The sequence below is a fragment of the Lynx canadensis genome, chromosome C1, assembly GCF_007474595.2.
Source record: "Lynx canadensis isolate LIC74 chromosome C1, mLynCan4.pri.v2, whole genome shotgun sequence".
Classification (NCBI taxonomy): domain Eukaryota; kingdom Metazoa; phylum Chordata; class Mammalia; order Carnivora; family Felidae; genus Lynx; species Lynx canadensis.
Window position 1 is genome coordinate 211,367,213 of NC_044310.1, and position 25,229 is coordinate 211,392,441.

General features: G+C 45.4%; 1 protein-coding gene across 1 annotated transcript in view; it reads right to left on the minus strand.

The window, feature by feature from the left end:
• Positions 1–3,366: 3,366 nt before the first annotated feature.
• DNER (delta/notch like EGF repeat containing) overlaps positions 3,367–25,229 on the minus strand; it is a 186,979-nt gene continuing 165,116 nt past the window's right edge. The window contains exons 13-15 of the mRNA XM_032594126.1: positions 20,541–20,672; positions 9,979–10,225; positions 3,367–3,509 (exon numbers count right to left, since the gene is read on the minus strand). Of these exons, the coding sequence (XP_032450017.1) occupies positions 3,398–3,509; positions 9,979–10,225; positions 20,541–20,672 (491 nt within the window). The 3' untranslated portion in view covers positions 3,367–3,397. The remainder of the gene's footprint in view (positions 3,510–9,978; positions 10,226–20,540; positions 20,673–25,229) is intronic.

Here is a 25,229-nt window from a genome sequence, read left to right on the forward strand (position 1 = left end):
TCCGTTTTGTCCTTTTATTCATTTTCTACTATGTTGGGGACTATTATGGAAAGTTGCATAAGGCTTTTTTTAAACACATTTTTGTTGCCCTTGGACATTTACCTAGGAGCGAAATTGCTGGGTCATAGAGCAGCACAGGCGAATCTTGACCTCGTATGCGCTGCTCTGGCCTGACTCCTCTGAGTCCCCCAGAAGTGTCCACTCTCATTCTTGGAAGCTTCCCCTTACCTCCCCCTCTGTCACCCATCTTTCAGGTCCTGGCTTAGAAGTGACATGTCAAGGAGACTTCCCCGGCAACGGCCTCACACCTGCCGAGTGCTCCATTAACACCTGTTGCACAGATGGGTGGATTGACACGCTGGGGAATGAGAGTCTTGGGGACAGATTTGCTGGTAGTATTTTTCAAACTGTCCTCCGTGGAACTCTTTCTGTCCCTCCATTCCCCCAGAAACCACTGGAGGGGTGCAGGTGAGGCAAGATGGCTGGCACTCTGTTGAATCAGATCATCTTAGCACATTTCCACTGGTTCTACTATGGAAAACAGTATGGAGTGTCCCCAAGAAATTAAAAGTAGGTCTCTATTCCACTGAGGGGGGTCAGGGTCGGTGATCCAAGGCCAGCAGGTGCAAGCCTGGTTGTGATGAGCAGAGACCTTGGTACGGGTGTCAAAAAACCAGCTCCCAACTGTTAAAATCACTTGGAGATCATTTATCTGTGTGTGCCATCTCCTTGCAAGAATCAAGAGCTTCTGTAAAAACTACAAAACGAGCTGGAACACCTCTGAAGGCGAGGATCCCTGTTGTGACGTACAGTTGCCTTGTGAAAACCCACGTTAGAAAAGGGCTAATTCCAACCCCACTTGAGTCATGAGACTGTCACCAGTTCAACAAGTCCTGGCAGGTATTTACTCTCGCTCATCAAACGCTTTTTTCACCAACAGTGTAAAGTAACGACTTGACCAAAGAGCGTCTCACACACTTGCAGAAAGTGCCCCAGGCTTTACGAGGACCACTAACTCATCCACCGTCCACGACGCACTGACTCCAAGATCACAGGCACAGCCATCCAAAGCAAGCTAATTGACTACCTTGGAAATGGTCTGTACCTAAACTAAGCACAAGGACGACAGCAATGGCTAACGCGCCGAATGCGTAATGGGAGCTGCCGGTGAGCAGAGGGATCTAAATACATCCTGGCACCTAATCCTCATGACGATCCTGCGGGAGGTCCTATCGTTTATCCCCATTCTCCAAGTTTTGAGGCGTAGGTCAGGAGTTTCTGCCCAAGTCGTTAGCAGGGAAACGGTCGCAGCAAGATTCCGATCCACTCTGCTACAAATCAGCCGCCCAAGGGCAGTTTACCTTCCTTCACCGGCTCTTAGCGGTGCGACTCCATTTGTTTCTTTGAACTGCTGGTTCAAAAGGAGCCATGACCTTGATAGCCAGGGTCACCATCTGCCTGACGCACAACAAATGCTCAGTGGGACGTCTTATTACTGAATGTGTTTGGGGTCGGCCCCTCAGACTGTCTGAAGGCAGTAATCTGAATTAGCAGGCTCCGTTAATTTGCTTTAAAAAGACAGACGGCGATTGGCAAAAGATTTCCCACAAGCCCTTCGAGGGACATCACATAGAGCGACTTTGAGAAGGGTTGAGACGGTGGGATGGGGCAGCTTCCAAAGGAAGACCCAGCGGGGCAGACATGGCCCTGGGGCGTGGCGGGGGGGGGGGGGCATGAGTCCAGGACGGGGCGGGGGGGGGGGGGGGGGGAGGGAACGCCCTTGTTCATATTCTAAGTTCGTTTCTAAACACTCATAGGAACTAAAAATCTTAACATACGCACGCTACCGCTTAATAATCAGAGCGTGGGTGTGTTGCTATATCATCTGTAGGATTAGGGACAGATGTTTGAGGGAAGAGAGGGAGAGGAATGCATCTTAAACACTTTTTGCCCGAAATCCTCCCTCGCACCTGGTTTCAGGGACTTTTCCCTGGCCTTACCAAACATTCCCAAGTGAAGATAAAATAAATTAAAAAAAAAAAAAAATGACTCCGAGACTTGGGCGCAGCATTTGGATGCAACATAGAATTGGATGTAGGGCGGTTCTAAGCTGCCTTCAAGTTCCTCAGGACCAAACTGCTGTTTGCTGAGGCCATTTCACTTGACCTCCACTGGACCCAGCGCTTAGGAGACATTTCTTGGGGCCGCAGGTCCCCTGGACATCATGCCTACAAGCATTTCCACGTTCCAATGCACCTCAGTGGCCACGCGTGCTGCATGTCGCGGGCAAGTTCTGGTGTAAATGCGGAAATGAGAATTCTTATCCTTCCCCCCCCACCTTTCATGTTTAAAGGAACGGAGGGATGGGTCACTGGCAATCAGGAGGTCAGGAGGGCTCCTAGAAGGCACAGAAATGTACTCCTTGAAATATTTAAGATGTGAAAAACAAGGAGATTGACAATGAATAGCAAACCCAAAATGTTTTCTGTAATTTTAAAAGAACGAGGGACAAGCGCATCCTGGACTTGGTAACATTTATTCAATATTCTTTGAAATTAGCAAGAATCAGAAGAAGCACATATCAATCCAATACAGCCACGGACATGTCCTGGATGTAAATAAAGATGCATTATGAGAAATACACACTACGAAGGAACTAGTACTCTCTTATATTGACTACCTCTTAGCAACAAACAACTCCAACGTAAATTTAATTTACTCACGATATAAAAACCTTGACTTTTTAAAGAAAATATAGATTCGATGCGATCATAATTTGCCTCACCAGGCCCTTTCCCTATGCATGGTTTTCAAGGCCTAGCTCGGCCACCGTTACGAAAGTGACAAGAACAAACTCAAAGGAACATTTCTGCAAGGTTCAACAAAACGGTGCAGAAATAATTTACTTACCCATGCACAGAATAAGGCAAAGGCTAATTTCATTCGGGTTAGGAATAATAAATGTAACTAGTTTCTTTTTCACGAAACAAACATTTCAGACTTCTTTTTAGGTGACGGCTATACTGTTATATGGGTCATACTCTACATGTGTTTCCTAACTACTCAGAAAGCTGGCACTCACAAGTCACATAGAAACTTCATGAAACACCATCTGGGTTTCATGACGGTGTCCCCCATGGGAGAAGCACGCACTAGTCGAAGCATACAGTTTAAAGAGCGGAAAGTACATTAAAACGTAGTCTATGGGTTTCACAAATTTCGTTTTTAAAATATTTTTTCCAAACTAAAAGCTGCAGAAAATTAGTTCTTCGATAGTCTACCGAAAACTCTTGAGCAGCTACCATTTCAAATTTAAGCTTTTTATTTTCTTAAAAATATTTAAATGAGGGTGGTAGCCCATCTTTTTTGAAAAATAATTCCCCCCCCCCAAAAGAGATTACAAATCTTTTGTTTTAATCAGTGTGACCAGGGGCTTGTCATCGGGGCTGTAATCCTCATAGGCGATGGGGGTCACATCATACATCGCAGGCCGGGATTTCTTTCCAAACCTGAAACCACACAGAGAGAGAGAGGACTCTGGTTAGATGAACACTGGATGTCAAGCCTTACTAAGGGCAAGTGGTGAGAATAATTTAGATTCAAGAATCAGGTGGAATGATAAACATACCCTGAGAAATACATTCCCTAGCAAGCACAGAAATTTAAGAGACCTGGATATAGCACTGAACGAGCGGAGATATTAGTCTCCAGGGCAGGAGGTAAAAAAATGGATCTCATGAACCGTGGAGCCCAAATTAATGTCGAAGCTTCGAGGTTAAATCCTGGCAAAGCAGCCAGGCATGACAGCTCTACAATAAGCTTCAAGAAAACGTGTATCTATTTGTCTTTTTCTTCTGAGACCCTTAACTATCTGGAGAGGCAAGTTTATTTTACATCCATTCTAGTGTCTGGAATACAGAATGGCGGGCGGTGCTCCCTGGACTATGGACAGACAGCCTCTCCCGTGGGACGTGCAGGAGAGCTGTAAAGGCTCAGAGGTCATCGGCGGTCCCACCGTAAGGAGAAGGGGACATGGAGGAAAGGACTTCAAATAAGGAGATGTTTGTCCACACCCTGCTACCCACCATCCAACCCCGCCCACCTGTTCCTCCCCACCCCCCACATACACACAAGCCATTGCCTTCTCTGAGCACAAGCCATTGTCCCAAAAGATCTGTATATATCAAAATCCCCACAACAGCAGGACTGATGCTTAGAAGCCAAGGGGTGTCAAAATCCAATTTCAGGACTTCCTGCCAAACCAGTCTTAAGATGGAGATTATGAAAATAAAGCCAATTCAACTTCTGGGTGGTCTCTTCCCACTGAAGACCTCACCTTCCCTAAGTCCCTGGAGTGCAGTAGGACTTAAACAATCTTCCACACTTGCCCACCTCCCCTCCTCATTAGTAGAGACAACTCTTTTTAACTGTTTCAAGTCCAACGGATTCACAAAGGAAATACGTAAAGAATCTGAAATTTTAAAATGGTGGGTCGGATGGGCCCCAAACACTTCAAGGGGCTCATGTACCACAGCTTCCACCCTACCCACCCCCACCCCCATCCCTAGTTTTTCCTTTGCTTTCTTGGGAAGTCCGCCCTCTCACATACAGTGAGGGGCAGAAGAGAGTGGGAGATGGGAAAACATTGCACTCTTCATATGACCTTTGGCTCTTAAACATTCATCAATCTTTTGTTCCGATTCACTCAAGATTTACCGGTCTTCAGGGGCACAAAGGCATAAACCGTGCCAGATGGGCACCGGGCAAAATACAGACTAATGAGTTCATGCGTTCTGCCGCCAAGAAATCCAAGGGTATTACTTAAAGATTAAAAAGCTTTCAACAAAATCACAGCTAAAGCGTGAAGGCTCACTGAGGCCTGGGATTGTGCATCCATAAACCTGGGTTGGAGTCCAGCCTGGAGTCTGTTTATCTAAATTGCACGAGGCCTGCATATATCTGAGACCACGGAAAGGAACAAGAGTGTAGAAGCCAACTAGATCCGGATACTTTCTCCCAACGCTGAAAATTTCAGAAGCTACTTTAGGGCGCAAATATTTTGACAATCTAGGTCTCATAAAATAGCCAGACCCACTGGTAACAATATACCACTAGATCATTTTAAACAAAATAGGACAATCCCCGTGAAAAGCCCTCTTCCCATAGTAACCATGGGGCAGTTTCCTGATTTGATGGGAGGGCCAGCAAATCACACACAGCCTATTAATCAGTCGGCGGACCAAGAGGAAAAACCCAAGTGACTTAATAGGTTGAATATGTGTTTAAGATATCCATTTCATTTATTTAAAAAAAATTTTAATGTTTATTTATTTTTGAGAGAGAGGCAGAGAGTGAATGGAAGAGGGGCAGAGAGAAGGGGAGACACAGAATCCGAAGCAGGCTCCAGGCCCTGAGCCGTCAGCACAGAGCCCAACCCGGGGCTTGAACTCACGAAGCGCGAGATCATGACCCGAACTGAAGTCAGACGCTTAGCCGACTGAGCCACCAGCCGCCCCAAGATACCCGTTTCATTTTTTATGTGATTTCATAGTTTGAAGAAGAACCTGTTTCTTCAAAATCCAGAAAGTTAAATGCCTCCGTGTTATGCAATCTACCAACAAGCTATAATTCAAAGGGCTGTGACCTTAAACTGCGGTCATGGGGCTGAATATCGACAGGGCAGGTTTGAGGAGGGGTGTTTGGGGTCCGCTGAGAAAAACGAGGCAAGGGCTGAGCCCAGCCAGGAGCGGCCACACGGTCGACGTGGACAAGAACAAGGAGCCTCACTTCATATCTAGACAGGTAACTGGCTTTGTGCCCGGTGCTACTGAGATCGACACCACACCAGTATGGGAATGAAGTATAATGCTGGTTACAAAGGGAACTTGGCACTGTCTCGGAGCTGGAATCCCTTAACTCGCTCCTGAGAAGTCCATTCCACTTCCTCCAGGGACGTACAGGGGTCTCTGCACAAAGTGCGGTAGCTACCACACAGAAACTAAAGTGGTTTTTAAAACACAATAGAGTGAACCAAGACTTTCCTTGAATCTCCTCCGCCCATCACCGTGGCAAGCTTACATCGAGTAAAACGGGACTGTGCATTCATACTCACATTTACAATACCAATAGCTTTTTATAGTTTCCTGCTCTCTCAGAACTGGGTGGGTGTTAAGAAAGAAGCTAACACCTATAGAAGTCCATTTAAACTCTCAGACACTGGGTGACTCAGCTGGTTAAGGGTCCCACTCTTGATTTCGGCTCAAGTCCTGATCTCACGGTTCATGAGATGGATCCCCACATCGGGGGTCTGAGCCGACAGCGTGGAGCCTGCTTGAGATTCTCTCTCTCCCTCTCTCCCTGCCCCTCCCTGGCTCGCATGCTCGACTGCTCTCTCTCTCTCTCCCAAGATAAATAAATAAACCTGAAAAAGAAACGAAAACTCTCAGGTACTAAACCAATAAAAGAGCTAGCCTGTGTTATGGCAGGAATATTTATGTGACTATTCCTTCAAATAACATGCGGGGTTTTTTTTCTTATCATAAAGGTACATTTTAAATGTAAAAAAAATCTTTTTGGAAAATAAAGAAAATTATAACGTAGACCAGGGGTTAACAATCGATAGCCTGCAAACCAATTACAGCCTGTTGCCTGGTTTTTTTTTTTGTTTTTTTTTATTTTTTTATTTTTGGGACAGAGAGAGACGGAGCATGAATGGGGGAGGGGCAGAGAGAGAGGGAGACACAGAATCAGAAACAGGCTCCAGGCTCTGAGCCATCAGCCCAGAGCCCGACGCGGGGCTCGAACTCACGGACCGCGAGATCGTGACCTGGCTGAAGTCGGACGCTTAACCGACTGCGCCACCCAGGCGCCCCTGTTGCCTGTTTTTAAATAAAGTTTGATTGGAACACAGTTGCACCCATTCATAATGTGTCTCTGCTACTTTCACACTATAAAGGCAGAGCTGAACAGTCACAGGCACCCAGAGAATACACGGTCTGAACCAGCTGAGATATTCTGCAGACCCTTGCTGAAGACCCTAAGAATCACTCACGGTCCCTCTCTCCAAAGGATTCAGCAGAGTGTCTGGCCATGTCAACAAAAACTAGAAGGAATGGTGGAAATTGTGGCCACGATAGCATTAATGTCACTGACATCCCAAAGATTATCTGGTGACAAGTCTTGCCCACGTCATTTCACTAAAACATACTGTAGCCAATTCTCAGGCAGATCGAGACCGTGCTCTCTTCCAGTTCATGCGCCCCTGGAAGTCAAGAGCTAAAACGCCACCACAGGGAAAGCAGGCGGATCTGACCTTGAGAAAGGCCCAAAGCCAGAGATGCCCTTTGAGAAAACGTGACCGGGTCCTCTCTCAGCTTCCCTGGTTCTGTTTTGTGTGACCAGGTGCTTAGCGCTGGGGGAGCAGGGAGCAATCTGCAGCCGAGATGTGACCTCGCTCCAGAGCCTGGAATGCCCGTGCGCTCCCACTGGTCAGCTGCAAACTCTCTCCGGCCCAAGGGTCAGCAAAGCAGCCACAGAACACGTGACTCTTAATCAGAGAGAGAAAGGGGCTCCTCACAGCCCAGCACCGGCATCAACTGAGAGCTGACATCAGAATCACCAGATGCTGCCTCGGTCACTCGTGAATGCCACAGATGACCCACTCAGTATTCGTCCTGCGTGGCTGCTCAGCTGATGGCATTCAGATCCCATGTCACCTCCAGGCCAGCAGCTGGGAGACAGGCTGGGAAGTGGGAGCAAGCTACAGGTCACTGCTGAAAACCAGGGAGGAGGTAATAGCGAAAAGGGTTAATTTTTTTTTCAATGCTTTTCTAGGGTTTCCAGGAAAAAGGAGTGAAAAGGGGCCAACCAGCCAGAGACCCAGCCAGGACCTCTAGACAGCCAGGCTGTAGAAACCACAGGTCGTAGCTGAGTAAACGTTTATGAGGGAATGTTCCAGATATCTGGGAAGGTATTGTATTAACTTCAGTGGCTTTATCGGTAGTCACTGGTGCATGGAGGAGCTTACTGGTTAGGAATTCTGCAGTAAATATTTTTGATAAAAATCAGCACCAAATAAGAACCAGGTCTGTAAATGCTTTTAAGTTAATTCTTTCCTTCCAAGACTATCCAGCTAAATATCTTCCTAGCGGGCTATCTAAGCAGGAAGCTCAGAAGAATCTATCCTTAACTATGCTGGAGCTGAAATAAAATACTCCTCTTGAACACAAAAGCATCTTGGCCAGAGATCCCTCCGGGGGTGGAGGGAACCTGATTTCTTGGGTCTCCCAACACATCCCGGCGTCACGCCGCCGATTCCGCTCCTTCCCGGTGAACTCAGCACCTCCGGGAACAGACAGAGAAGACTCTTGAGCAACAGAGGAGCTTGCCTCCTCGCCTCCACTTTTTACACCTTTCACCTCTCACCCAGTGACTTCTGAGAACCTCCAGCACTCCTGGGAGGCTGCTGCCCCGGAATGACGTCACCTCTCAGGCAGGTCAAGACATCCCGCACCAACCCCTGACAGAGACCGTCCTTTCACTACAGACCTCAGATTGTAGGAAGGAGGGTCTACTATGTGCCAGCACCTGCTGGAGACGGAAAGAAAACGGTCCTTTATGTACAGGCTGGCGGACGAGTCAAATAAACAAGACGTGCAGGGACTGGCCTCAGGGCTTCCCGGAGGCTGTGCTGTTAAGCTGACCCTTCAAGGAAGGAGTCAGTGATGAGCAGCACGTAGGGCCTGACTCAGAACTGGTTTGGGGATTTCCTTGCGCAGAAAGCAAACTTTCTGAACCTCGTAGCCTCTGTACCGTTCAGACGGAATCCGGAGCTGCGTGTGTTTTGATCAAGACGACTACACGGCCTCCCAACAGAGGTATTGCAGCTACTAGCTCTCATGACCCCAATCTGAAGACACCGAGCTCAGCCCGCTCTTTACTACAGCACAGACTTCCTGAATTGTGCACTTTAGATCATTCTAGCAATTAAAAGAGAAAACAGCTTTCCTTTAAGAAACACTGGCACGCTCGTTTTTGTACTAAATATCCTGTGCAAAAATAAAATATGGGGGCGCCTGGGTGGCTCAGTCGGTTAAGCATCCAACTTCGGCTCAGGTCATGATCTCACGGTTTGTGAGTTCGAGCCTCGCGTCAGGCTCTGTGCTGACAGCTTAGAGCCCGGAGCTTGCTTCGGATTCAGTGTCTCCCTCTCTCTCTCTCAAAAATAAATAATAATTTTAAAAGGTTTTTTAAAAGTAAAAAAAAGTTAGATTAGCTGATTTTGTTAGTGTTATAGATTTGGAGAAATACATAGGATGTTATCTCTTTATACAAGCCTTTACTATTTGTAATTTAATTTGATTGCCTTGACTAAGGGAGACATGACTTTTCGCTGTTCAGGGACCAGTGTTTGCAGAGGCTTGAATGGTCTGTGTGAAACAGAGTCAAGTAATGGGGTGGCTGGGACTAAATGCCACACTTCGGACACCCGACTCCTGCTTTCTCTGTGGCACCACTGGTGTGGTACCTCGTCCCTCCAGGAGTCTTTCCTCCGGAAAAGGACATCGTTTTATAGAATATGTACACCAACAGCAGAATGAAAGCTGTTTGTCATTCCTTAAGGAAGCCGCTAAATCGAATGTCACTGCTTACCTATGCTGTTTGGAGAGCACAGCTAAAGACATTCCAAAAAGCAATCATCAAAAAACGTTTCCTACACAGTGATTAAGAATCGGCTATTTATAGCACGGATAAACACAAATTAAATGAATGAATGTATTCAATGCAAACAGTAAGCTTGCAGCAAATTATAAAGCAGCCCAATTATCTGTCCCCAGTATGCCTTGAACCTATGCTTTCGTCTATGCAATCCTCTTTGCAGGTGTGGATTCCTGTTCGCAACACCACCGGCTCCCAGGAACGCACCCAGATGGCAGCGGGCTCTCCCCTCCTCCCCCCTCCCTTCCCCACGCAGCCCACCTGGCGTGCCGGATGGAGGCGATGGCATTGCTGAACTCGCTGTCGATGCTGCGGCAGTTATAGAACTCCTCGTAGGCTGGCCGGGAAGAGCCCTGGTACTCGATGCGGCTGATGCGGCAAATGCCCACGATGAGGATGATGAGCATCAGGATGAAGGCGACGCAGAGGGCCCCGATGATGATGTAGAGGGAGTGCCGGGGCATGTTGGTGAGGCTCTCCGCCATGTGACCGGACTTCCACTGCAGGTCTGGGGCGAAAGTAAGCAAAGGCCTGGGTGTGAGTTGTGACCTTTGTAACAGGAAGGTCTTCACTGACCTTGCTTCAGCAACCTAAGATACAAGGGCCACCCCAACTGGGAAGAATTATTTTCTATGGATAACCCAGATCAAGGGCTAATGTCCTTAACATACAAGAGCCTCTTACGAATCATTAAGAAAAACCAGGAACACACCATAGAAAAAATGGGCAAAAATATAAAAAGGAATCTACCGGGGTGCCTGGGTGGCTCAGTCGGTTGAGCGTCCGACTTCGGCTCAGGTCAGGATCTCGTGGCTCGGGAGTTCGAGCCCCGCGTCAGGCTCTGTGCTGACGGCTCAGAGCCTAGAGCCTGCTTTGGATTCTGTGTCTCCCTCTCTCTCTCTCTCTCTCTCTGCCCCTCCCCTGTTCACGCTCTCTCTCTCAAAAATGAATAAACTTAAAAAAAAAATTTAAAAAGGAATCTACCAAAGACACACAAATAGAAAATTATTTACTTCCATAATTCTTTAAAAATGCAATTCCTCTATCCATTCCAAACAGTATTTAAAATATTTGATAACCACAGCTGAGGGGCGCCTGGGTGGCTTGGTCGGTTGAGCAGCCGACTTCGGCTCAGGTCATGATCTCATGGTTAGAGCCCCGCGTCAGGCTCTGTGCGGACAGCTCGGAGCCTGGAGCCTGTTTCAGATTCTGTGTCTCCCTCTCTCTCTGCCCCTCCCCTGTTCATGCTTTGTCTCTCTCTGCCTCAAAAATAAATAAACCTTAAAAAAAATTTTTTTTAAATAAATAAATATTTGATAACCACAGCTGATATGTGTGCAGAAATGAGGATGTGCAAATTGATACTCAACCCTTGTGTAGACTTAATGGACCCGGAAATTCCAATTTTTAGAATTTATGCTGGGGAAATTGTCCTATAAATGCGTAAAGCCCTATATACAAGGACGTTCATCTCAGCATCAGAACTTTTAAATGTTAAATGACCAAATACTATACATTTAGAAAAAGGTTCATTAAATAAGCGCAACCCCCAGGTACCCACCACTCAAAGTTAATACTGTTCAAAGTTAATAAAGTTCGTATTGAACCATTTTTGCTTTAGACTGTTATTCAGGTTTTTTTTTTAAGAAATAAAATGTTATAGCTATAGCCAGAGGCCCTACCCCCACACTCTCTCTCTGTCCCACAAGTAGACAAAACAATTTATAAAAGAAAAAAAAAAAGGGAAACAACTTAAATACTCAACTCTTAGTGAGATGGAGAGATGTTTTCTTCTTTTTTTAAGTTTATTTATTTATTTTGAGAGAGAGTGTGTGTGTGCGTGAGAGCACGAGCATAGGAGGGGCAGAGAGAGGGAGAGAGAGAATCCCAAGCAGGCTCTGCACTGTCAGCACAGAGCTCAATGTGGGGCTCCAACTCACGAACTGCGAGAACATGACCTGAGTCAAAATCAAGAGTTGGATGGCTAATCGACTGGGCCATCCAGGAGCCCCAAGAGATGTTTTGTTCCAACAAGGGAACAAAAGCAGTTGGCCAAACAGGACCTACCCATATAGTACAGTCACATGTGAACTCAAAGTGCTTATCTATACACTGAAAATCTCAAGACAGAGTGATAGTAATGACGAATTTGCTGCCTTCCTATGTTAACCTCTTTGAAAACATCTCACTTAATCATTACAACCAACTGAAGATTCATTATTTTCTCTCTCTGCTTTATATAGGAAATTGGCATCACCAGCTGGGTGAGCTCAAGTCTAGACCCAAGTCTGCCTCACCCAGGAACACACTAACAATAGAGGTCAATGGGAGGCAGAATCACAAGTATTTTTATTTCCTTCATTATACTTCTCCGTCTTTTCCAGCTTCTTTCAAAAGAATAATGTATTCCTTTTATAAAAATATTTAAAAATCAGCAATAAATTAGTTGAAGAAAACATCCATGGGATGATCTTCCAGCATAACAGTGGAAGAAGTGTGGGTCTTGGGATCACACCAACCTTGCCTTCAATCCTAGCTGCAACATTTATTTGACCTCCCTGAGTCTTCGTTTCTTCATTTATAAGATGAAAATAGCAACACGTACCCCATGGCTTATTGTAGGCACAAGTTAGAAAACACGTGAAGAAAAGTAAGAAAGTCTGCTGCTGGGCATGTGGTGGGTGGTCCTAAAAAGGAGCAGGTGTCACGGTGGAAGAGAGATAAAGGATAAGGAGAAGCAGGACACTGCCCTCTGAGGCACGCCCTGTGAGCTCAGGATTACTGAGCAATGCTCTGGGCCCTTTCAAAAAACACCAACCTGTATGAGCAGGAAAATAAATGGACGAATGGGACATAATCTCCTGCCTGGCACAGGTCAAGAGTGTCAAAGTATGAACTTTTTACAGACCTGCACACATGTGGAATGTTCTGGATAACGTGAACAGGACTTGAAAGGAAGTTTGGAAAATAAAAAGGGCTATATAAGACCAAAGAGAAGCCAAGTTCGTGTGGGAAAGGGATGTCTTCTGTGCTGGACTCACAGCACCAGCACCTCGAGACGACTGGTTTCACATTAGGACTACGGGAGCCTGAAAATGGGATTCAGGGGTGGGTGTGTGGACGGGCCCGTCTTCCCGTGAAATGCTCGGACTCTTCTCACTGGGCCAAACTCTGCGGGAATGTGTGCTATGTGCGGGCACATACACACTCACCCAAGCTACATCTTCAGTGACCACGGAATCTGAGAACCGGCTATGCTTTACCTTGAATGGTTACAATCTGAAGAAGAGCACAGGGAGACACAGATCCCCTTTCTAGAAGCCTAACGGAAAAGGGACTCATGCCCCCAAACGTGATGGCTCCTGAGAGTTTGAGAAGAATGAGATGAGTGAAGTGTGTTCACATCCAGAACTTCAGACTCCTGAGTTTTCACCAAGACCCCTGAGGTCTGGTTTTGCCAGGTGAGCTTGGCTGCCTGAGCTCACGAGGTCCGTGCAGCAGTGAGACTGACCATGACCGCAGTCCCGGCTCTGTCCGAACCAGCTCACATATGGCCAGAGGGACTGACAGAAATCACGGCAACTGAACGGTCGCCATGGAGGGGAGAAGGTGTTTTGTGAAATGAGAACTAAGCCTCCGTCCCGGATCAGAGGCATTTAATTTGGCAATGCCTGGTTCACACTGAGAGTCACTCATTCTTCTGGCTGGAAGAAAAGCAGGACTCACTTGATTTGCAACTATTTCAACCTTCTCCGAAAAATTCAGTTGTAGGCTGGAGTCCAACGCTCAGACCTCACCGTTAACAGCCACTTAGCATCACCGCAAGGGCAGCCAGCGATGTTTCTACTCCGACTTGGTAGAGGGCTCCGCTCCCATTGCTATCGCAGGGCCACGTGCGTTCCCGCTGAGCCCTCACAGTTGATTTCGAACTTCGTGTGAATAGCTCACTCGTATCAACTGTGCATCCGCAGCGAGCACACAACCCACGGCGGTCCGGCCGCTACCGTGGACAGACAACGGCGCTGGGTTACGTGCTCAGCACGGCGTCCCAGGCCTGAGCTGCCTACGCTGCGTACGTTTCTGGCCATCTGTTCTACTTCCCCAAACTCTGCATTCCAGGCTGTTTGAACCTTTGGGAAAACGTTCTTGAAATTCCTCTGAAAAGCTCTGCTTCCCTCCTCCCCCTACCCCCACTTTTTTTTTTTCCTACGTTACTGTCGGCTGAAATTTTTCTGGTAGGAGTGAACGCGGCTGCTTTACTCACTAATCGGGTTGGAACCAGGCTGGATCTGAGCAAATCCAACCTCGGTCTGGAAGCATCAAGAGGATCTGCACCAGGTGGCCGAAGCTGTCACCTCCAGTCCTGGCATCAGTCACGAGACCCTCACGAGCTATCACTTTGCCGCATCCCAGAGTCCCGCCGCATGAACCATTCACTATGCCAGCTACAGCACAGCTCAGAGAGGAGCTGTGCACTGGAAGATGCTCGATGGAATGATCCCATCAGCCCCAACAGGTGCATGACCAGGGACACATGCACACAAACTGCCTGCTTATGGGTCTGCGAGACCATTTGTATTTAGGTTTCAAACTCAGTTTGTTTAAGGTTTTGTGTTTTCCACAGTGTGTTTGCATTTACCTGTCAATTGTAACGTAGCCCTTGGAGCTAGGGAGAGAGGCTGGACTTAAGCAGCTGCACGGGGTCAAACAGACCACCTGTGGCCAGGATGAGACTAAAACCAGACCCAGCAACAACCACCACTCCACCGAAGGAGACACCATTAGATTTATAAATTTCATTCTAGAACACATTGCCTAGATCTGTTTTTTAATTTACCTACGTGAACGTAGCCAGGCTAGTTCATGTGTTCACCTATATTATTTAAAAAGAGAGTGAGTGTGCGATGTGTGGACATCAGACAGCTAGATAACTTTTGAGACCATCTGCTGCTGGACTAATTGAGAGGAGGGCTTTCAAATTACCTGCTGCTTTCCATAGCTAAGAGTTATTTGGACAAGCAAGGCAGTCAATGAGATCGCAAAAGATTAAGAGCTCTCATTAAACTTCAGAAGAGGACAGCGTAGGAAAGGAATGGAAAGAAAAGTTCACCTCTTTCATAGGATCTGCTTGCTGAACAACCATTAACTGGGCACCTACTATGTGCCAGGCATGGCACTAGATGCTGGGATAAAGAGCGAGGGAAAGTACACAGTTGGCTCCTGGAGTTCCCCGTCTTTTGAGGGGTACAGAGACCAAAGAAATGATCCCATAGTAGCTGTAGACATACAAGTGTGCCAAGCCAATCAAGGACCACCTCCACGGTGCTACCGGAAAGGACGAGGAAAATCTCCATCTAATTGGGGAATCAGAATTGCTCTAGAAGTGAGGGTCTGTAGGAAGCTGGGCTCTCCAGGTAAGTAGGTAAAAACCAGAGTTGAGGGAGAGCAGGGGGAACATGGTCCCAGGAAAAGACCCCGGGGAAGGGGGGATGGTGGGGAACAGGACAAGAGACTGGAAGGGCGACAAGGTGGCTGCTTGAGGGAGCGAGCCAGGGGTTGGCTGAGTGAAGAGCTCCCTCCCGCGGCCCCACAGGCAATAGTGTGGCCTTTGGTCTTCAGTTATAAATGCAATTTAATAGGAGCTCAGCAGTGGCAGGGAGAGAAACTGGTGGAGAGAAGGGTCTGAGTATTCAGATTTGCATGTCGAAAAGATGCCTCTTCCAGATGCAACCATGTGGATGAATGGGTTTGAGGACATTGTGCTAAGTTGAAACAGGTCAGATAAAGAAAGACAGATATGGTATAAGCTGGTTTATATATGGATCTAAAGAAAAAAAGAAAGCTGAACTCGTAGTAACAGAGAGTGGAATGGTGGTTAACAGAGGCTGGGATGTGAGGGACAAGGGGAGATTAAAAAAAAGAAGAAACAAAGAAAGTAGAATGGTGATTGCCAGGGCTGGGGGAAGGGGTCACAGGGAGTGTGATTGCCAGGGCTGGGGGAAGGGGTCACAGGGCTTAATGGGGACAGAGTTTTGGTTTTTCAAGATGAAAAGAGTTACAAAGATGGATGTTAGTAAGGGCAGCACAACAGTATGAATGTACTTGATATCACTGAACCATACACTTGAAAACGATTAAGATAGTTAATTTCATGTTATGTGTATTTTGCCACAATAAAAATAACTGGAAAAATTAAAAAGAAAAAAGACCATATACTTTTAGAAAACAAAAAGAAGGGGCACCTGAGTGGCTCAGGTGGTTAAGCATCTGACTCTTGATCTCAGCTCAGGTCATGGTCTCACAGTTCATGAGTTCAAACCCCACATCAGGCTCTGCACTGACAGTGTGGAGACTGCCTGGGATTCTGTCTCTCCCTCTCTCTGCCCCTTCCCCGCCTGCACTCTCTCTTGCTCTCTCAAAATAAATAAATGAACTTAAAAACAAAAAGGAAATAAAAGGTGCTTCTGGCTGCATATAAAGAAAGGGTTTGATGGGCTAGATTGGAAGCCACGTGGTGTTAAAACAATGAGGTAGATCTGCATAAACCAACATAGACAAATATTCTATATATTACAAATATCAATATGTTGTTAATCATAAAAGCAAGATGCTGAACAGTATGTATAGAATAGTTCCATTTTTATGGGAGGAAAAAAAAGGACTTACAATATTGACCGAATGCATCTCGAAAAATAAACAATAAATGGCTAATAATTGTTACATTTGGGGAGTGAAGCAGAGGTCCGGATGAGAAGGAAGGTTAATTTTATTTTTTAAAATATCCTGGTTTATACAAAAATGAGAACCAAAGAACCCAACCAACATAGCCATGTGATGAGTTTCTTCAACCATTATGAAATTCCATGCATTTTGGGGAGGAGGATCCCAAGAGGGTCCCCTCTTCCCTCGGTTCCCGAAGCAGCCTGTACAAAACCTACAGAAACCCCACCACCTATGATGAGCCACCCTTGGATTATGATGAGCTCCTGAAGGCAGGGGCTGCTTTATTAACCTTTATATCCTGGGTGTAGTGTTCAGTGTCGATAGTAAGAGGCCCTTATTAGTTGAATTATAAATCCAGGATGGCCTATTTGCCTATTTGTAGAATATCATTAATTTAATAGTTGAGGCAGAGATTCAATTGTTCAATGCACTTACCTGTCCAACTGTCAGTCAGCGAGATTAACTGTGACGCTAACTGTAGAAACCTCACAGTTCCTACACAGATGACACAAAACACCACTATATAAACATTTATAGGAATTATGGTTTTTTAGACCTTGATTCTAGGAAGGCAAAATTTTTATTAAAAGCCAAAGCCAAAATTGTTATCAGTCTCAGGTGGCAAGAATTGAGAGCAGACAAATTTCACTAGGTTGTTTTGGTACTTTCCAGAACTTAAGGTTTGTGTTTGCTTCAGGGTACATATAAAACACAACAACTATTTAAATGATCCTTTTAGATAGTTCTGGGTCAGTTTTCTTGGTGGTTTTGATCAATCTTTGTGGTCTGCTAGATTTTTACTCCTTATTACTGACTAGGGGACAGATAATAACTCTATAGGGGCAAGTTTCTAGGTTAATCGATGTGTAGTGAAGGAGAAAGCTGTGCTAAAATCTGAAAGGCGAGCACTCCAGGCATAGGGCAGCAGATAGGTAAAGGCCTTGAAGGCAGGAATGAACTTGACCTACCCAAGGAAGTGAAAGCAGGATGATGTGGCTGAAGCAGAATGAGCAAGGGAGGGAGGCAGGCGATGTGGCCTCCAGAGGCAGAAGTGAGGCTGATGGGAAGCTCCCGGACCACCTCTGACAACTCACAGGCCTCCCTGCTATGGAGCCTATGTGGGCTTATGGTTCTCCCTCTTCTCTGCGTACATCTGAGCTTTCCTGTTGAGATCTACCCACCCGACCTTGCACCATCCAGATACCCTCCTCTTGGTTTCTGGACACTTGAGAAGATCACAGATAATTCAGCGTTAGAAAGGGACCTCAAAGGGATGGGACCTGAAGCCTCTTGAATCTTCCCTGGCCACTCTACTTCCACTCCTGGTCCTTAGATCCATCCCATTTGATTCAGACCCAGTTCTCTAGACACTGGCCATCAGCTACATGTCACAGCAAACCTCAAATGCACATTTTTCATTCTGACCTTCAGGTCAAGGATGGAAGCATCCAACACTGGAACCCAGCTGAGCCTAATCTGTGATGACACTGATTTTAGCGCCTTTGGTCTAATGGAGAGGCGGAAATGAGATTACCAAATGCAAAGTGCTATTCTGGGCAAACGGGGAGCCCAAGTATGGGCCAAGATGTGTGATGGGCCCCCTCACATCCAGCCCCTCAGTGTGGCCCATGCCCTTGGCACTCATCATCCAAAAAGACAGTTGCCGAAGGTTGGTCCTCCCAAGGAGTAGTTCACGGTACATGAGCCACAGTAAACTAGCATTTACTTAGTGCCTACTGCATTGCAGAAATCTGCACATATCTGCCTCCTTTGATCCTCACAGCATTTCCCCATCACTGTCTTGTAAGGTGAGAATGATGGGACTCCGAGAGATACATTTGCTTGTCCAGGTTACACAGCTGGAGTATGATGGACCTTGAATTTGAAGTCAACTTTTACACTTTTCATTTTCCACTCTTGTATATCTTTTGCCTATATTATCATCACTGGAATGAAGTAAAATTTAGATTTTTTGTAATTATAGGACTTCACTTAAAGCTTCTTTTTTTTTTTTATTTTTTTTTTTCAACGTTTATTTATTTTTTGGGACAGAGAGAGACAGAGCATGAATGGGGGAGGGGCAGAGAGAGTGAGAGACACAGAATCGGAAACAGGCTCCAGGTTCTGAGCCATCAGCCCAGAGCCTGACACGGGGCTCAAACTCACGGACCGCGAGATCGTGACCTGGCTGAAGTCGGACGCTCAACCGACTGCGCCACCCAGGCGCCCCCACTTAAAGTTTCTTGAGGGCATCTTGTGTGTCCCTGACTTCTTATCCATACTTTCTTATATATTTATCTTCATAATTAAGATTTAAAAGTTATAGGAGTACCTGGGTGGCTCAGTTGGTTGAGCATCCGACTCTTGGCTTTGGCTCAGGTCATGATCTACGGTTCATGCGTTCGATTCCCACCCCCCCACCCCGGCCCCCGTCTCCCTCTGTCTCTCTCTCTCAAAATAAATAAGTAAACTTTTTTAAAAAAAGATTTAAAAGTTGTAAGTAGATATTATTCTGCCCTAAGGCACAAAATTTGTCATTTCTAACAGAATTACCAAATTTTAGAATGAAATCTGGCCCCAGTTTACTGATAAGTAAACTGAATGTCAGCATGATTCAATGCAGCCACATAATCAGTGTTATGCCAAGGGAAGAACCAAGGTCCTGCTGACCTAAGTTTGGGATGCTTTCCACAGACTGGACTTAACATCTTATACCTACTCTTGCCTTAACATCCTACACCAGCTCATAGCCATTAGCATCCCTTTCTAGATCTTTCCTCAGCACAAGTGTATTTCCCAACCATCTTCGGCAAGGCCAGTTGGTCCTAAGACCACGCTGTCTTGGGGTGCTTAGGAAAGTTGGTGACGGAGAGACCTAAAAATAACTACCTTCTTTCCCTCTCAGTCTCTCAACCAAAAGCAAAGACAAAGAGTGAGCTGGTAGGAGCCCCAATAATATTACCAGTCACACTGATATTGGAGAATGTGACCTTCCTCCTCAGACACATGAAGAATGAGACAGGCCCATGCAGCCATAGGCAGTGCTGGACCCCCTAGGAGAGCTTATTCTTGAAACACAGAATAGAGGAATAGAGGTAACCAGCAGCCAGCCCTGGAAGGAGACAGACAGACAGACAGACAGACAAATGGGGCTATCTATATATATTTGCCTCCTTCCAAACTCACACAATAGATGAACTATCTCTAGCTGAAGAAAAGATGGGGAGGGATGAGAGAGCCCAGGGGGAGCTTTTATGGAAGATCCACTGTCCCGATGAATTTCAATTAGAAGAAAATACGTTTCATAGTTGAATTTTTAGCAGTTTCCAAAACAATGGAAAACCCAACAGACACATTATTTTTAAAAAATTTTTTAATGTTTCTATTTGAGAAAGAGATACAAGTGGAGGGGCAGAAAGAGAGAGGGAGAGAGAGCATCCTAAACAGGTTCTATGCTGTCAGCACAGAGCCCAATGCACAGCTTGAACTCACAAGCCTTGAGATCATGACCTGAGCCAAAATCAAGAGTCGGATGCTTAACCGACTGAGCCACCCGGGGGTCCCGCAGATACATTATTTTAATACATATCTTGATTATGACATTTTCAAACTTCTGGGAGCTCATCTTTAGAGAACAATTTGCTCTCAGCAGCTCAAAATATTTTTTCGGGTTTTCTTTTACCCTCATCCTCACTGGACTATTCTCCAGGCAACCGAAGGAACCTAATACGTTTGAAGACACTTGAAGACATAAATGCAAAGTGAATTTATATTCTGTGTGCTTTTTCATGTTTTTAACACAAAGCCTCTGTTTTCTGATACGATTCGAATGCTTCTCAGTTAGGCACATTTTTGGCTGTCTGAGCAGCAGTGAACTTTGGATGACATCTGCACATTCGTATCCCAGTGGAAAGGCTGGATTCAGGCTCAGGAAGGAAGGGGGAGGGACAGAAAGCAATGAGCAAAGGTACTCCTCTGGGACTGGCGTCAGCCCTCTGGCCCCACTGCTCATCTGTGGGTGACGGAGGCCACCTGGACACGGTCAGTATCCTCTTGGTGCTAAATGAAAATGTGATGTTAAAAACAGCAGAAATACTTACGGATCTCGCAGTTTGCACCCACCCAGCCGTGTGGGCAGTGGCAGGTATAACTGTTGGGCTGGTCCAGGCAAGTGCCAGCATGGTGGCAGGGGTTACTGTCACATTCATTTATGTCGATGTCACACTCTTCACCTACGGAGGGAAAGAAAAGTAGCAGTGGGACAGCTGGCTACACTACCAACTCTGTCACATCCCTTCTCTGGCAAAGCGGAGATCTGAGGCTGGGACCATGGTCTCCAGCAATGGAGCCCAGTTTGCCGTGTATATAAAGTGCAGAATCGTCCCCAAATTCCAGACAAGGGACCTTCTGCTTAAATAAGAGTAAAAAAAAAAAAAAAAAGAAAGAAAGAAAGAAAAGAAAATAGCACTGGTAGAAAGAATCTCCTGTAGTCAAATAGTTAACTGAGGTTGATTCTCATCTCTGAATACACCTTTTGAGGTTTACTGGAAAAGTGGACTGAGGTTCCTGATTTTATTTAAGAAGTCTATTTTATTTTGAATTTCATCAGCTGACTCTTCTTATTTATTTTTCTGAAACTCCAGAAAGCCGAAAACTCACAGTTATGATTTCTTTCTTTCTTTTTTTTTTTTTTTTTTTGTAGCCAAGTGTTTGAGAGTGTGAGTATGGACACGTGACTATTTTCTGGATAGTTCTAGGGCACAGCTGTGTGCCTAGCCAAAGTCATTTATGAAAACTCACTTCACTTTCCAAATCCCTGGCTGTGTTTCTGGGAATGATTGAAATGCACAAGATGAACATCAGCTCCCCCTTTAAGAAAAGACAGTTCTGAGGTCCACTTTAGCCTACCTCTGACACAATCTTCTCTGGGAAATGTGGCCCCAGGAAAGCCACGTTCATTCCAGTCCGCCTTTCCCCTCATGATGAAAAACGTGATCTGGAGCTCCTGACCCTGCCCAGACCAGATACTTTGGGACATCCTTGACCCCATTAGCGAGAGCTTGGTTTAAACCAACAAACCAGAACATGGGCTGATGTCACTGGTCCAAACACCAGCTTACAGGAAATAGCTTGTTATCACAAGTTACACAAACAAAGCCATCGTCACTGATTTTAAGCTATACTACAAGTCAATACAAAATGGGTATGCGTTTCAGACTGAAAGGCATCTCATCAGATGAATGGAAGGGGATACTTCCAATTGAGGCAACCTTTCTTAAAAGTTTGGAAATGAGAAAAAGAAAATTTCAAAACGTATCTCTATTTGCTTAGGTACATGTAAAACGTGGTAGTCAGGGGCGTCTGGGTGGCTTAGTCCGTTAAGCATCTGACTTTGGCTTAGATCATGATCTCACGGTCGGTGAGTTCGAGTCCTGCATCGGGCTCTGTGCTGCCAGCTCGGAGGCTTAGATCATGATCTCACGGTCGGTGAGTTCGAGTCCTGCATCGGGCTCTGTGCTGCCAGCTCGGAGCCTGGAGCCTGCTTCGGACTCTGTGTCTCCCTCTCTCTCTCTGCCCCTCCCCTGTTCATGCCCTGTCTCTATCTCAAAAATAAATAAACATTAAAAATTTCAAAAAAAGTGGTAGTCAAAAAAACAAAACCAATTAAGAAAAAAAAAAAAACCCTGTAGCACTGCTACAGTCATAGAGTAGAGCAAAGGAGCAAAATCAAATATTTTGTCCGTTTTCAAAGGCAATGTTTCAATGTACACTTGGGTAATTACTTCCAGGCTTACTTAATTAGTATTACTCTTCTATCTGCTACCGGTTTACCTCGCATTTATAAATCCACCGTATGTCACTCCCGGCCCATTTCAGAGGAGGAATCTCACATTGAAATATGTCATGTCTGTTTCATTTCACACTTGCTTCTTACCTGGCATCTGACGGTTTTATTTTTAAATAAGTAAAATCTGTCGAATAAAACATTTACTACTTCAAGGCCCTGCTAGGTTGATTATAATTCAGTAGTGTCTAAGTGAATTTGTTTCCTGCAATAAATACAGTCATTTACATCAATAGGAAAGACATGAAACTGATTGCCTCTCACTAACCTATTTCAAAGGTTGTCTTTCTATTAATGGGGCAATCGCTCTGGGTGGAAAAGGGCACAGACTGAACGATTACAACCGGCATTACACGGTAGGCTAGTTGAGGAGACACATAAACAAGAACGTGCTGGGAAACATTAAAAGGATTAGATCAAAGGCTTTCACAAATATATACCTCAGTATTACTTTCCCACCGTTTAGGAAGACAAGCTTAATTGAAGTATTTATTAGACAATAGCTGTCTTTAGCTCTGTTACCTTTGCAGCTGTAGCTGCAGAAACAGCCCGGCTTCATGCTTTTACCACGTCGCAAAACTCAAAAGCTCCACTCCACTCCACAAGTCCAATGTCAGTGCCAAACCCTTCCAATCCCCTAAATTCTGGGAAGTCCTAGAGCTAGTCTGGTCCATCCATTCTTCCTCGGGTCCAGAGCTTTTTGGACCAGGGAGGTAAATGCCAAATCCAGGGTCCTGATCCAGATAAACGGCAAATGCCAAATCCAGACTAGTCCTGATGCATGTATTGGTTCTTGAATCTCCAGGGGGCGTTAATGTAGTTGGGAGAGGTCCAAGATCCCTAGATTAGTCTCCTCCTGGGACCCACTAGATTGGAAGGATTGGACAGGAGTAGAGAATGGCAGGGGAAAATAGAACGAACTGTTAGATATCAATGAAATATCTAAGACCCAGGATCCAAAGGACTGGGCCCCAGAAAGAATCTCAAGCCTATCCCAGTCTGGATTTCTTCACCCCAGTGTCCTCAGAGCCAAACTGGGGATTACATGATACTAGCTAATGATATAAACTCCATTCCAGTCTAGGGCCCAAATAGCCAGCAGCTACTTTCACAGCATATGTGTTCTGGCCAAACCCTGGAGGGACACATCTTGTGCAGGTATCTTTAGATTACTCTAATGGCCTATCTTACAGACTGATGCACCCGCGCTTCTAGTTGAATCAGCTCTCCCCCCACCTGGCTCTCAGCTGGAGGCCTTCACCATGTCATAGGCTGGCAGTAGGAATGTGGGGTGATTTTGATGATGGAGCCCCTCGAGAAAAATTTTTGGGAGTCAAGGAAGACTCCCAAACATGACTGCTCTTCTCTGCCTTACAATGATCATGCTTTCTGATGCTAGTCTTAAGCAAAGTATTTGAAGATTCATTATGAATTATAGAGAGCAACTTTGGTGTATATATATTCATATGTATGTAAATCATTTCTATTTCCCCATAGTAAGAGTATTATGTTTTTATATGCACATCACCACCCCACCATTCCATTGAAGCAATATGCATTCTGACTTACATTAGAAGAGCTCTTAGTATATTCTATAACCTTTCCTTACTCATAGTTGACTTAATAAATCTTTATGCTTTTGCTGGCTTGAGCCAGATGACTTTTTTGTTGACTCGCTTACTTTTTTTTTTTATTATTTGAGTTGAGGAAAAATCAATTACTTTTAAATCACTGTTGTGCTTGAATAACATTTGTAAAGAGAATACATAATGAAATTTCTACTTGACTAAAGCTGGAAATCATAGTCTGAACTTTAAGTCTTTTACAATTGCTTTCCAATCTACTACTTTCTAAGAGGCAGTCTACAGCAGGCATCAGATTTGATAGTATTTATGCAAAGTTACAAGTGTACTGTTTAATTCTGTATGCTTTACTCAGATAAATTAAAGTGAAAGAAAAAAAAGTCACTGCTACCAGTAAACCCTTAGATTAATACAGCCCACACAGAATCAGATCAATAAAAATTATTATAATCATAATACCTAGTATTAAATACAGAGCTACTGTGAAATACCTAGTACTAAATATAGAGCTACTGTGTGCCAGGCACTGGTCTGGGTACTTTAACTATAACTCCTTTGTGCTTCACAGGTATTTTATTCCAGATGAAATGAATATTAAAAATTATTTGGGGTAGCCTGGGTGGCTCAGTCATTTAAGCGTCCGACTCTTGGTTCTGGCTCAGGTCATGATCTCACGGTTACGTGAGTTCGAGCCCTGCGTCGGGCTCTGCACTGACAGCATGGAGCCTGCTTCAAGTTCTCTTTCTCTCTTTCTCTCTCTGCCTCTCCCCCACTTGTGTTGTCCCTGTTCTCTCTCAAAATGAATGAATAATCTTATAAAAAATTAAATAAAACAAATAAAAATTATTTGGAACTTCTTCTGCCACGATGGGGTAACTGAAGCCTCTCTTGGCCTTCCGCTGTAAAGTGGATGAAACATACATATTTCAGGAAAAACACTTTAACACATTAGACAACAGGCAGGGCAGGACTGTGACTGCGAGAGAAGGCCAACAAACCAGCTGAGTACCAGAATCGTCCTGGCTTTCTGCCTGGAGCCCATTTAGAACACAGTGTTCCACTGAACTGAGGAGAACCAGAGTTTGTGGAGGACAAGGTAGCTGCCATTTGTAGGACAGACTCCAAAGAAGACAGAGCCAGTCAGAAAAAGAACATCAGAAATACGCCGCGTCCCCTCGAGTGTGCTGCTGAGTACTGTGCGTGAGTAGGTTGGAGCTCCACAAGCCCAGCAAACGACATGAAAGACGAACAGTTCCCAGAGCCCACGGAGGACTGGGAAGTAAGTGTTCAAAGTCTCACAAGTCAGAAGGCAGGTATTTCACCGATCACCCAGTGCTTCAGTGAGGGAACGGTCACACCTC